This window comes from Urocampus carinirostris, chromosome 4 (genome assembly GCF_059441175.1).
Source record: "Urocampus carinirostris isolate Australia breed hairy pipefish chromosome 4, RoL_Ucar_1.0, whole genome shotgun sequence".
NCBI lineage: Eukaryota > Metazoa > Chordata > Actinopteri > Syngnathiformes > Syngnathidae > Urocampus > Urocampus carinirostris.
The window spans coordinates 48,560,038-48,575,195 of record NC_142352.1 but is presented as its reverse complement, the minus strand read 5'-3'; the positions used below and the strand labels follow the sequence as shown (position 1 = coordinate 48,575,195).

General features: G+C 38.4%; 1 protein-coding gene across 2 annotated transcripts in view; it reads right to left on the bottom strand.

The window, feature by feature from the left end:
* The window catches only part of kctd3 (potassium channel tetramerization domain containing 3), a 66,978-nt gene that overhangs the window by 14,309 nt on the left and 37,511 nt on the right, over positions 1–15,158 (bottom strand). For both annotated transcript variants that reach the window (XM_088334771.1, XM_088334772.1), the window contains exons 11-16: positions 13,034–13,121; positions 12,835–12,951; positions 5,351–5,521; positions 5,118–5,273; positions 4,952–5,048; positions 1,568–1,761 (exon numbers count right to left, since the gene is read on the bottom strand). In XM_088334771.1, coding sequence (XP_088190897.1) covers positions 1,568–1,761; positions 4,952–5,048; positions 5,118–5,273; positions 5,351–5,521; positions 12,835–12,951; positions 13,034–13,121 — 823 coding nt within the window. The remainder of the gene's footprint in view (positions 1–1,567; positions 1,762–4,951; positions 5,049–5,117; positions 5,274–5,350; positions 5,522–12,834; positions 12,952–13,033; positions 13,122–15,158) is intronic.

Here is a 15,158-nt window from a genome sequence, read left to right as displayed (position 1 = left end):
ATTCAGATTCATATTCAGATTCAGATCTACTTTATTGTCATTCTAGTACACGTGTATACAGAACGAAATGTCGATACATCTGACCCGCACAGTTTCCTCGAATGTACAGATATAAGTAAAAGTTGTATTGTATTATGGCTACGTATAGTATTTTACCGTAGTGCCGATAGTGCAAGAGGAGTAGCTAACCAGATGTGCAAAATGGGCATTCAGGTTAACAAGTCAGGTAAACAGTAACATTAACACTGTAACAATACCAGCTCAGTAGCCTAGATGGTAGTGTGCCCGCTTTGAGACTGGGAGGTCGCTGGTTCGCGCCTCGACCGAGACATACCTAATTGGTATAATGGCGGCGCCCTCTGGCTGCGACTGCATCGACTCGCTACAACGGGTCAGGTGTATCGACATTTCGTTCTGTGGACATTGTTACAAAGAATGACAATACAAAGGAAATTATTATTATTATTATTATAACGCTGTAAGTACAATAGTGCAGAGAGCAAATGTGCAAGGAGTGGCAAGCTATAAAGAACTGCCAGTAGTGCAAAAAGTCAGATTAGCAGCCGTTAAGATTTAGGTTAACTATATGTTAGATTGACCATTTAACAGTCTAATGGCCAGGGGGACTAGACTACTGCGGAACCTGGTGGTCCTGCACCGCACACTGCAGTACCTCCTCCCAGAGGCTAGCAGAGTGAACAGTCCATGATGGGGGTGAGAGGGGTCCCCGATAATGTTCTTAGCATGGGATAGGCAGCGCTTCTGGCCAATGTCCTGAATGGAGGGAAGTGTAGTCCCGATTATTTTCTCTGCTGTCCTCGTTACCCTCCCCCCCTTTCATCCATATATTACCAATTATTATGTAGCATTATGACCAAAATGACTTGAAAAAGGGGAAACAATGAGGGAAAAAAAGAAAACTGAAAAAAAAGGAAAAAAGTAACAAAAGGAAAAAAGGAAAAGAAAAAAAAAATTAAAAAACGGGAAAAACTGGAAAGCAGGTGAAAAGAGGAAAAAAAGCAAGAAAAATGAAGTAAAAAGCTAGGGAAAAACAAAAAGAAGTCACAAATAAAAGAAAAAAAAGAAACTACAGAACAAAGGGAAGAAAAAGGACGTAAAAAATAAAGAAAAGGCAAGGAAAAAAACAAAGGATGATTTTTTTTTTAAAAAAGCCTAAAAAAAGCAGCAGCAAGAAGGGTTTTTTTTTTAGTTTTTCTTGTGTTACATTCAAATAATTTGCGAATTATTTACCAGACAATCTTTTGCAATCTTTTTGCCAACATTGTACTTCAGTTAAAAAAGTGTGATTAAATACAGTGCTGTGTTGTGCAACCAACTATTGTAAATTCCGGAATGTAAGCTACGAATTTTGTTTTTGGTGTTCTATTTTATCAAATACATTTCCCTAAAAATCCAACTTATACTCCAGGTGCGACTTATAAATGTTTTTCCTCTTAAATATACATTTTTCTGGCTAGGGCAATTTATAATCCAGAGTGGAAAATACTGTATTTTCTGTTTCACTCTAAATCTTAACTTGAGCAACTAGAGAACACATGACACTCACTTTCTTTCTTTTTATCGTCTCCTTTGTTAACATTGTCCATTGCGGTGGTCAGGTCCCACAACTGGATGCTGCCATTGCCGTGACCGGTGAACAGATAGCGGCGAGGTCGCGAGCCCATCCGGCTTGAACCCTCGCATTCCCGCACTATGAAGCAAGAGATGGTGCTCCCATCTACCGACTGAACTTCACAGATTCTGCAGCCCACAAAAAAGAAAATAAAACATTTTACCCAACATTTTTCTAACATACTCTTCCTTTCAAAAGTTAGTGGTCATTCAGACAATTTTGTATTTTTCATGAAAGAGCCATACTTTTGTCAAATGAGACTTCCAATGTGTTTGCATGCCCTTATTTCCTAATTTTAATGACCATTAAAGTCTCAGTTTTTTTTCAAATTGTGTGGCGCGCCCTATCGTGTAGTGCACCCTGCCCTGTCTGTGATGTAGATCAGCGGATGTGGACCGAATTGCTGGCTGAGCGCCCACTCAGAGTGTGGGAGGCCACAAGTACGAGACTTGGCTGAGTCATGGACTTGAAACATTTTGGGGTAAAATGCAATTTTTTGTGAAATCATTCATATTTCCAACTAATTGCAACTTGTAGGTGATCCCCTGTGACTTCTATACATCTCCAGCGTCCCGCTTGTGTAGAAGAGGACACGTGAAGTCACATGCAATTCGCGGAAGTACTCATGGATGTTAACTCTGTTGTGATACTAGCAATTTGCTTTTGTTTCATGAAACAATGTAATTTTCCATCTGGGCCAGGACTACGGTGGCGCAGAAACTTCCAGCGGATTATATCGAAAAGATTGTTGTCGCTTTCGCAAAAGGCGGCAGGCATCAGTGACTATTTAAGTGTCTCTGAAAGTGAAGAACGTGAGCTTTTTAATGGAGAATTGGCAAAGCTGTTTTGGTAACAGACAGAGGACCTGGATTTTGACAGTTATGTTTGTCATGGATTACCGGTAAAAAAAACAAAAAAAACTTTGTTTTGCACCATTGAAAAAAATAATTCATCTGTATGTTTTACTTTGTAATCAATACTTAAAACCACAACGAAACTCAGTTCTGCTTCCATTGTATTTTTTAAATACGCATATTATAGGCTTGTTTGCGTTGTTGTAACGTGGCTGCAGCAAAAGGCACCCGTGCCATATCGTGCGATGCGCCCTGTGTAGTGTTAAACACAGAAATAGACCAGCTACGGCGATTGCGCCTTTTAACACGATGCACCCTATGTTACTGAAAATACAGTTACTGAGTACCTGATCGGGAAAATATTGCCTCAAGTTACGAAGATTGTCTCAGTTACAAAGCCAAAAAAACAGCACAGTACGTGCTTCTGTTTGCCACTCACAGAGCTTCAGGAATGTAAACAAACTGGCTATCACTTCAAATTTGCAAAGCAACACGTGCGTATGAGTCCTCCCTGCATGCTCTTGGTTTCAACGTCACAGTTTAGAGTTCACTGACGAGGAATGTTTCGGGCAAGACGCGGTCATCATTCAAATCAGCCCAAATTAAATACATTTTAGCAAAATACCATAAAGTGTCGGAATTTGTGTAAAGGAAAAACCCGGAAAAAGAGTTGACAAGTCGGGCTATAGGTACGCCTGCCACGGGCATTTCAGACAGATTGTCAAAAGCCAGGAAAAGCCGACGTAATCAGTTTTTACATAAACGCGAGGCAAAAAGATAAATTAATTATTTTATTATTTTTTCTTTTTTTTTTTTTTTTTACATTAGGTGCCTCTCATTTTATGTTTATTGTGCCGTAAGCTAATCTAACATGTATTTGTTTCATGTTCTGATGCTCTTTTATGATTTATTTTAAAAAATATATTGTACTTTTAGGGGCTTGGAACAGATAAGCACATTTACAAACAAAATGCGTCTCTACTTACAAAGTTTTCATGTTGCAAAGCTACTCCCAGAACAAATTAAATTCGTAAGTACAAGTACCAATGTACTCTAACCAAGGCTGCTACAGCTGAGGACCTGCAAGTCTAGTATTCAAACTAGAGATTCTAATGTACCTGCCCTATTGCTTGGTTGTGCATTCCTCTTCTCTTTCTACTTTGGTTAGAGTCTGTGTACATACCGTTGTACGATATTTTCAGTTTCTTGGCAGGTACTTGCATGGAATAGCCTTAATTTCGTAAAACAAAAATAAACTGTGGAGTTTCACATTTAAGTTCTCTTTTCTTGGCTTTTGTGAATGTTTAATCACACCCACAAATGTGATCCCTGATACTCCACTGGCCTAGAAGAAAGTCCGTTTTTAGCTTTTATAACTAGCATAACAGTTTTCAGCCAAGCTAACATGATTGCCCAAGAGTTTTCTAATCCAGTGATATTCAACCACTGTGGCGTGACACACTAGTATGCTGTGAGAGATCATCAAGGTGTGCCGTGAGAAATTATCTAATGTCACTTTTTAAAATTTCAAATTTTATAAAACATTTATGAATCATTTTCTACAAATATTATGTCATTTTCAAGGTTCTGTGCTGTAAAAACTGGGGGGTATTACAATATATAATGTAATTAAACAACAAACAGTGTCATTCTGTAACATTTTTGGTTAGTGGTGTGCCGACATTTTTTTCCAATGTAAAACAGGGCGATTTTTTTAAATCGATTTTTCTCCCTGGAATTGATTTTTTTGACGTCATATCCAGTACATAAAAATGCGGGAAAGCAAACGGGGGTGGAAAATGAAAAAACAAAACTAAGGCAGACACTCATAAATCCAAAGAATGGACACATTTTGGATTTCATGCAGTTCCCGGAAAGACAGAGATAGACATGATAAAAAATTGCTTGCAAACTGTCGCAGCCAGTATCCCACTAATGTACAACGACAAACATGACATTTTGTGGCTGTAAACCTGTTGCACAGTGTACATGTTATGTTCTAATTGTTGCAGTAGAAATAAATGTCAGCTTCCAGACTGACGGACTGATGTGGATTGTTTGAACATCATTCATGGTTTATGGTCCCAGAAGTGTATAATTTAAGTTACTTGTTTTTTAAATCAAGTCATGCATATTGGTGATGCCCTTAATCACAGTCAGTCTCAAAGGGCTGCACATATAACAGCCTATTACAGACGAAGGACTCTTATTACACCATGCCCTGATCTAAAACCTACATGAGGGCAATCAAAAACTTAGGAAAGAAAATTAAAACGCAATCATCAGTTTTATCGAACAGCAGTACTTGTAGAATTGTCATTATTGAGAACCGTGATAAAAATGGAATCGGCACCTTAGTATCGTGATACAAGTGGATCATGACCAAGCATATTGTCCTCCTTCTTAGTAGTGAAAACACAAGGGTTAAACCTAATCAATATTTCCAAATGTGCTATTGATCTACCTTTTCCCGGTGGATGAGAGCCTCACAAAGAGCTTGTTAGTGATGGGGACGACCTTCTGGATGAACACCTGCTGATCATCTCGCTCTCCAAACGGACCTGAAAACCGTTATAGATGCATAAAAAAGTCTTCTGCAGTGTTATGGTAAACCCTAACCCTCAACTCACCGATGTCGTTCCCCGAAGAGTAGCTGCCATGGCTCTCTGTTTCCTCTAAGGAGAGAATTTTGAAAGAAGCCAAAGGCGTAGAGCCCGGCTGGGTGGAGATCATCCCTCGAAAGCGGGTCACCGTCCATGTGCGAACGTGGTTGTTGTCAGCACAGACTAAAATTAGCAAAAGACAAAATAAACAAGCGTAACCTTCACCTAATGTAAAACATTCCCTTAGCTCTGCCCCTTACCTGAGACGAGGTGCTTTTCAGACAACATAATTTTGGTGACGGGGCTCCTGTGCACAGTAAAGGTCTGGAAGAGCTGAGGGCCTGAGCCGACCGTTTCTGGATGCTGTACGATGACTCTCACTGCGCCGCTACTGGTCCCGTAAGCAATCTCTATCCAGTTTCCACTCACACCTGACAGATGCCAAATAACAACAACAACATACTGTATTTGTGTTTTTCATTACTATCAAATCATTTTTAAAGGGAGAATGTGTAATATTTGACCACTAGATGTCACAGCATTCTGCATTGCAACCAAAAGTGACACAAGGAAGAATACAAACAACGGAGACTCAGAGTGACCAAACTGCACCATTTTCTTCTAATTCTTTTGCACAGCCTTTCACAAAGTTTTTGTTTTTTTGGGCTACCTGTTGGAGCAAGACTGCGTACAATAATTTCAGCTCCATCTAGGTGAGCCTCTTGTTATATAAATAAATAAATATTTCTCTACCAACGGAAATTTAAAAGAAAATGCATGACAGATGAAGTAGTTTTGCAGATAATTCAAATTTTAACAAAGTTTTTTAACTACTAAAGAACGTATGAAAATAGTCATTGCATGAAGCAAAATTACCATTCGAATTGTTGCACAATTTCATGTACCGTATTATACTGAATCCCTAATGCCCCCAATAAGAAGGCCCGCACCTTGCATGGCTGCATGGCCGCTATTGGTGTGTGAGTGTGAGTGTGTGTGTGCAACTATGCGATAGTAACAATTTGCGTTCCTTCTTTGTATTCCTGCATAATTTCAAACTTCGATTCCATGGTTAGGTTTTTGTTTCTTCCCTTAGCATCACTGCAGGCCTTGGGATACATATATCTAATAAATATAGTAAAAAAAATACATTATACGAGATTCTGAATTGAATGCAGACGATGGCATTGTGGGAGGTAATTCAGCCAAAAGCATATTGGCATTTTCATGAGGCCATGACGCAGTCCAATAGGAGACCGGTATTATATATGATGTTGACTAATAGCAGACAGGCATCTTAGAGACATAACTATACAGATGCACGAACACTGTACTTTTTATTTGAATACCTTTTTGGACTCGCAAAATAACTTGTTGTTGATGTCGTTGAGTGGGGAAAATGTCATAAAGAGGGGTCAAAAAAAACAACTTACCCCACACCATGAAGTGAAAACATAGTAATGAGGGGTCTACATATCGCGGGGGAGGAGATAGGTAGTAACAAGTTACATTTACTCTGTTACATTTACTTAAGTAAGTTAGGGGACATTTTGTTGTACTTATAAAAGTATTTTAAAATCATTATGAATTTTACTTTTACATGAGTAGATAAGTCAAGACGAAACTTTACTCTTGCTACACTGAACCCGTTACCTAAATCCCCTCCACCTTAGTACACGTCTCTCTGTCTCTGCCGAGGGCATTTATTTTGTCAGAACACTCGTTTATTTTATTAAGATTTGACCAGTGACCCAAAAAACACCAGGTGCAACTTGTAAGCAGGGCTAGGAACATTTTACTTTTACTGTACTGTATGTGCAGTGTATTTCGACCCTTTGCATGTGACGTCACTTTGCCTTCAGGCAGAATGAAAGCCAAAATGCATGGTAGAAAGGACTTGAGCTCAGTCTGCGCTTGAATGAGCACTTGAGTTGAAACAAATATAAATAATGACAACCGAATAATGTAATGATGGCTTTTTAAAACGGTGATTTATTGCTGTGCGATGGGCTGTACCAACCGGCAAGTTTCTAAGGTCGATTTGGCATTATATCATATCCTTTTCGATGCAGACAAAAGATGTTTATATGCAATCGAACAGAGGGACTGGTGTTGTTTTGAGTCACAACACTGGCCTCCCTCAAAGTATTCCAGGAATTGTAGCAACCTCAACATGAGGAAAATGAAGAAACCTTGAGAAGTGACATGAGGTAAACCCCCTTCCAGGAGGACCCGGCTGCAACGGATGTTGCAATAACAAATAATAAACGGATAAGAATATGAAATATAGGTCATTCAAGTGCCTGTCAACAGACGCCTGAGACTCAACACGCCCGAACGGCGACATCTTGTGACGATCCCTTCAAAGACTTCAGCTAAGTTAACAGATTCAGCAAAGCTAAAATTTGGTCTTTTACATATTAGATCACTTGCTCCTAAAGCTCTACTTGTTGATAATATTATTCGTGATTACAAATTTAACCTGATTGGTTTGTGTGATGAGTTTTTACCGTTAAATGAGGCTTCTCCTCAAGACTATGTGAGGTGTCATGTCGCACGCTCTTTGAAGAAGGGTGGCGGTGTTGCTCAAACTTACTCCCCGTACCTCTAATAATTAGAAGGCGTTCGAGGCTCTTGTAATGCAGTCCTCTTTAATGTCAATTTATGTAGTAACTATTTATCGCGCACCCGGACCATACTCTTCCTTAGATGAATTCTCTGAACTGTTCTCTGACCTACTAACCTATGCAGACAAAATAATAATTATGGGGGACTTTAACATTAATATGAACTCCCCACTCAGTTCACTTACTGTTGCGTTTCGGTCTCTTTTTGATACATTTGGTTTTAATCAACTGGTTGATTTGCCGACTCATTAAGATGGAAATACGCTAGACTTGGTTCTGACTCTAAGAGTTTCAACCTCAAACGTGACGGTGTTACCGTGTACTACCGTTTTTTCTGATTATTATTTAGTTACATTTGAGGTGCTGGCTCAATGTATTAAAAAAACTGAAGGATTTAGTGGACGCAATATAAGCACTGGCATAGTTTCTGAGCTCTCTGATCTTCTTTCAGGAGTAGTTGCATCGTTTCCTTTATTTAAAGGCTCTATTGACTCACTCATGAATGACTTTAATGCTACCGTGGCTTGTGTCCTGGATTCAGTAGCGCCCATACGGCTTGAATAACGACCTAAAAGACGCACGCCTTGGTTTACTGATGAAACTAGATCGCTTAAACAAGAATGCAGGAAATCTGAAAGAAAATGGCGTGCTACCAAGCTTGAGGTTTTCCGTCAAACCTGGTGTGAGACCTTGTTAAAGTATAAAGCAGCCCTTGCCTCTGCAAAATCAGCCTATTTTTTGAAGGTGATCACGGCACAGAAGAATAACCCCAAAATCCTTTTCGACACTGTAGCATCGATAACGAAGCAACAGGTTATCCCAGATAGTTCTACCCATTCAGCCCATGACTTTATGGCCTTCTTTAATAAGAAAATTCAACGCATACAGGAAGAAAATTCTAAAGACAGTGTTAATACATCACATATTAAAGGGCTGAAATCTGTAAATGCGCGACATGGTGGCTGTCCAGGGAATTTTTCGAGATTTAGTGATCTGTCGTTCGATAATCTTAAACAGGTGGTGAATACGGCCAAACCGACTACTTGCCTGTTTGACCCGCTTTCGGGTTCGCTGATTAAAGGTCTTTTTGGGGTCCTTGGACCTTCAGTTCTAAATATTATAAACATATCACTCTCCTCAGGTGTAGTTCCAGCGGCTTTTAAGTCCGCTGTCATTAAACCTACACTGAAACGACCCAACCTTGATCCAGGAAGCTTATGTAACTATAGACCTGTGTCAAACCTACCGTTTCTTTCTAAAGTACTTGAAAAAGTTGTGGCACGGCAGCTAAATGATTTTATATCTGAGAACAATCTTTTTGAATCAATGCAATCAGGATTCAGGGCTAACCACTCTACTGAGACAGCCCTGATTAAGGTAACCAATGATCTTCTACTGGCAATGGACTCCGGCGCTTCATCACTCTTGCTAATGCTGGACCTTATTTTTGTATTGTATTGTATTTATTTATTCAGCCAGTATAAACCATAAACATTATATATACAAGAAATCATTTGACACGCGAACTCTCAAGTGCTTAGTGCTGCTTTTGACACTGGACCATAATATCTTACTAGAACGGTTGGGAAAATGGATTGGTCTCTCAGGAACCGTCCTCTTATGGTGTTAAATATGGTGAAAGGACATCTGAGCCCTTTAGTGTTACCTGTGGAGTCCCGCAGGATTCAATACTTGGCCCCTTTCTTTTCAGCATTTACATGCTTCCATTAGGTGATATTATTTGCAAGTATAATATCAGTTTCCATTGCTACGCAGATGACACTCAACTATATCTTTCGATGGAGGAATCTGCCACACTAAATTGTGGAAATTTGGAGGCCTGGCTCACTGAGATAAAAGAGTGGGTGTCACTCAACTGCTTGCGCCTTAACTATGACCGAAATGTTAGTTATTGGTCCATCTAAATGCCGTGACTTGTTCTCAAAAACTGCTCTGAACATTGACAAATGTAATATCACCCAGAGTGACTCGGTTAAAAATTGACGTGTCATATTATACCCCTATCTGTCCTTTCAAGAATATTACTAGAACAGCCTTCTTCCATCTTCGCAACATTGCTAAAGTTCGTCCTATGCTGTCTCAGTCAGATGCGGAAATTAAGTCAAGTCAAGTCAAGTCATTTTTATTTGTATAGCCCTAAATCACGCGTTTGTTACTTCCTGTCTCGATTACTGTAATGCACTACTCTCCGGTCTCCCTAAGTCCAAAATCAAGACCCTTCAGCTGGTACTAAATGCTGCAACGAGGCTTTTAACTAAGACTAGAAAGTTTGATCACATTACCCAAATGTTAGCTAACCTGCATTGGATCCCTGTTAGCTTAAGATGTGATTTTAAGGTTCTGTTGGTATTATACAAAATCGAGCATGGACTTGCTCCCTCATATCTTTCAGATTTAATTTCCCCCTATGTTCCGGTCCGGAGCCTTCATTCTGAAAACGCTGGTCTACTCGTGATCCCAAGAGCCAAGAAGAGATCCGCAGGTCCGAGAGCGTTCTCCATCCGGGCCCCGGTGCTGTGGAATGCTCTTCCTCCTGAGATTCAATCTGCAACCTCAATAGAAATGGTTTAATCCAAGTTTAAAACACACTTCCACTCTATAGCATATGAATAATCTATATTTTATGTTGATAATATGTGGATTATTTGCCCTCGTGTAGGTTTTAGATGAGGGGATGGTGTCACAATAGTCTCATAATAGTTTGCAACAGTCTTTGATCTGTCTTTGTGATTAGGGGTTATACAAATAATCCTGACTTTACTTGACTCATAAGCTACAGAATATAAGTGTGTTTTAAGCCTAGATTTAAACAGTTCCACTGAGGTTGCAGATCGTATCTCAGAGGGGAAAACATTTCACAGCACCGGGGCCCGACTGGAGAACACTCACAAACCTGTGGATCTCTTCTTAGCTCTTGGGGTCGCTAGTAGACTAGCATTTAAATTATGCATGGACTTGCACCCTCAAATCTTTCATATTTAAATAGCTCGGAAAATGCTGATCTACTAATGATCCCTAGGGCCAAAAAGAAATCTGCAGGTTCGAGAGTTTTGATTTGTAGTTCAGGCTTAAAACACACTTTTATCCATCCTTTAGCTTATGAATGACCTATATTTCATTTTGATGTCTGTGTATTGTTTGTTGATGCCCTTTCAACATTCATTGCAGCTTGGTCATCCTGGAAGGCAAATTTACTGAATTTACTCAAGGTTTTTAATTTTTCTCATGCTGATGTTTTGAGTTTTTCCCTGCCTTCATGTAGGTTTTATATCAGGGAATGGTGTAATAATAGTATGTAGTCTTTATACAAACAAACATGACTTGACTCGGGACAAAGGTTCATGGGCAAAAGTGATTTTTACATAGTGTGCAAATTCCCTGTTCTTTACTGTTCTAATACTTTCCCCCAAAAATTAAATACGAAGTCATTTTAGTAACGTTTGCACGAGGAGTGGACATTTCACACCGGGAGTGGATATTTCAGCAGAACACTGATAAGAACTGCTAAGCACACAGACTTTTATAAGCATTTAGGTCAGCGCCGGTAAGTGGGCATACTCCATTTACAATATCAGTACAGATCGTGTGGACTCTCGTCAGGCCATTGGGACAATTTGGTTAGATCTGTGAATGTGTCAAGAAGTTGACGGTATGGGTCAGTATCTAGCCCTGTTAATGCTATCCTCAGCTCGTTGTGTTTTCCGACAAAGTCAGTTCCACCTCATCTGACAGCGGCACAATATTGGTTTGAATGGTCATTGCCAATGGTGTTGTATTGTACAGACGCTCCCCTACTTACGACCATTCGACTTACGAAAAAGATAGATACGAACATTTTTTTCAGGAAGTCGAAAAATATCCAGACATCGCTGTAAGTTAGATTTTGTATTGTGTGCATCTTTTTCCGAGAACAGGACATAACTGTAGTGCTTCATTCCGCCGCGACCGGCGTGTGGTGGCGCTGTAAGAGGTCATCCAGCATCCACCCCAAAGAAGAAATGCGCTTCCTCTTCCTAGTTCATGTGTCAACATTCTATACTGTATCTCCAGCGCGCAAATAATTTTACACTTTTATTGTTTAATGTCTTGTGCATCCATTCAATATGGTTGGTGTAAAGTGTAAAGAAGAGGCAAGCCATTTCATTTGAAATGAAAGTGGAATATAGAAGCTGAATACTGTTGAGAAAATGGTGGGATCACATTTTTTTGGCCACTTTTTACCACGGAGGAGGAAGTCGCCTAACGGTTGAAGCTCATCTGCCAAAAGTAAGTTAAACTTAACTTTATTTATCTTTATAGAGCATATTATTTCATGAAATGTTTATTTTTTTAGTAGAAAACAATACAGGTTACTTACAAGCCTTAAACATACCTGTATAAACCTTAAAAATACAAAATATAGCATTGAAGCAACTTACGAACAAATTCAATTTACATCGACAGCGATCGTCCAGAACCTAGTTCGTTCGTAAGTAGGGCAGCGTCTTTATAGCTTTTTTGTTGTTGTTGTCTACCATTTACTGGCCTCACCACCCACGGCGTGTAATGTTTACTACGATTCACTCCCGTCTGTCATGGTGCTATCACGTGGTTAATATGCAGCCTCCCTAATATACAGTATACAGTATATATTTTATATTTATTTATTTATATTCTTATATTTTTTATGTTTTACTTAATCCACAGAGGTTTCACCAAAACAAACTGAGTACTCAGACTAACAATTACACAGACTCATAATATATTGTTAATTGGATAGACTTGAATGATTTGATAATCTTATTGAATGGTTGTTCCAAAAATAATAATAATAATAATAATAATAATAATAATAAGGCAGTGCTACAGTTATTCACCATTTTACTTTTACATAAGGAATTATTTGGATAATTACTTTTTACTTCAACTTGAGTCGTATTTTTCTGAAGTAAAAGTACTTTTACTTGAGTAGAATTTTCGGCTACTCTACTCACCTCTGCCCAGAGTCTACTGTATTAGCATGTGAAAACCTTGAAATGCAGCATAATGTCAAACTGCTCAATGTGTGAGTTGTGGGCAGATTCATGAAAATCTCTTCAAAGTATTTTATCACTAACTTGTTTTGGGCGTGAGGTAAACGGAAAGTGCTGTGATGGCATCATTTGACGGATCGTGGTAAAGCTCCGTCACCAGCAGATCATTATCTTTCATCCTCAGTGGAAACTTTTGCATGTCTGACGAAAGAATAAATAGGAACGTAATTCTTTACACTGTTCAAAATATGTGATTTATGGCAAAAAGTGTGCATGTCGGTACCAATGTAATAGATAGAGCCATTATTGCAGCCCAGTAAAAGGAAAGATCCGGCAGTGTCGCAGCTAGTGATGGGAACGACATCTTGAACCTGACAATGATAAGATGATGATAATTAGATGAAACATCGCACAATACAAACACAAGTGCAGGTATCCAGAAATATGCTGAATCAATGATTAGCCAAGTCTACTGGAACTTTACCAGGATATATACTGTATATGGCTGGGCAATTTTGCCCCAAAACTCCAAATTAAGAAAATAACTAATTAAATTTTGGATTTTTGGGGCCCCGCTGCTAATTAAAGACATGAAAAATGACAGCAAAAATCCAATACACTTTATTTTATTTTTGTCAGTATTTGCCATCAATAATCTAATTTTTGTCTAATGTATTGTGCGGAGAAAATGGTACAAAAATTAGGTAGCCCAGTTGTCACTAATAAAATTGATATTTTTCTTCTTCTTCAACAGGGTAGCAGAGATCTAATTTGCTATAAAATAACCACTATACAGTTTTTCTCTGCACTATAAAGCGCACAACCAAAAATAGTTCTTATTGTCATGTATTTTTCACTCACAAGACAAATATTGTAAAGCACATGAAAGAGCTCTCGCGTTTATTTGTGTAAAACCATTAAGCTCTTTATCGCTGCTATATATCACATAATATATATAGGGTGTGCACATACGAAAAGGCATGAAAGCATTTGTCATTATCACTCTATTTTTTCTCACGGTGACAAATCACTGATTTGCATAGTGCATTCTGATAGGTTAAACAGTCTCTCCACTTCTTTACCCCTGCGTCAATAACCTTACGGTTTAATATTAATACGTAGGTAAAAGAGCTTGAATATTTTTTTGTTGAAATATTTTCTTTATCTACCCAAAAACAGCCCCAAACTAGAGGAGATTTGCAAGTCGGAATGGGCCAAAATACCAGCAAGTGTGAAACGCTTGTGAAAAGTTACAGAAAAAGTTTGGCCTCTGTTATTGCCAACAAAGGGTACATAAAAAAGTATTGAGTTTGACTTTTGGTATTGATCAAAAATGTATTTTCCACCATGATTTGCAAGTACATTTTTCAAAAATCAAACCATGTGATTTTCTGTTTTTTCTCAATTCTGTCTCTCATGGTTGAGGTTTACCAATGTTGACGATAACAAGCCACCCTAATATTTTCAAGTGGGAGAACTTGCACAACAACAACAAAGGAACACTAAAGTTACTGCAACTGGGGAAATAATTAAGAAATATGCTGAAATAGTTGTTTGTGTTGGTTGGTAAATAAACTTGTTTGGACAAACTATCTTTGTTTTCATTCTACATAGTCTGTCTTTCTGTCAGTGAAATGGTGCAACTTTGTATTTGTAAGGTTTATTATCGCTTAATTTCTCGCTTATTTCAACTGAGAAAATTTAATAATTCAGTTATACCTATTTGAATATCTTAAAAAAAAAAAATTTTCAGTTTATTTTTTGTCTGGTTTCTTCCGGTCCTTTTTCCTTCAAATTAATATCATACTGATTCGATTATCTTAATTCCCTGCTCTCCAGATTCCCCAATGGATTATCGTAGGCCAACTGTTGCAAAATTCAGCAACACGTGATAGCGGGGAAAAAAATCACATAACACCTGTTTGAATATTGTTGCATTGGCTCCCTGTGTGTTTAAGGGTTGATTTTAAGGTGTGGGGTTTTTTTTTTTACTAGTTTTTAGGTTTCTTATTTCTACATTGTTTTGAATGTTTTTATACATCACTTTTGAGTTGCATTTTGTGTCTGAAAAGTGCTGTCCAAATACATTTTGATTCAATTTGAATAAGAAATATTGCAATCATTGATAAGAGGAGAAATTGGCAGATGTTGACAGATATGCAATCAAAAGTGCCATTTTCAAGTCAAAAGCAGTTCTTACACAAATAGAAACTGCACATTAAACCTGCTGTTACTACAAGTGTCCAGCAGATGACACTAATCCGCCGTAAATAAAAAAGAAACAAATCAACATTGTAAATGCAACAATGAGCTTCACTTGATATTCTTTGTTTTTTGATTTTTGTAGTTTCCATAGGAAACGCATATTTCGCAATTTGCTGTAAATTGGAGAAGTAAGCTACGACAAA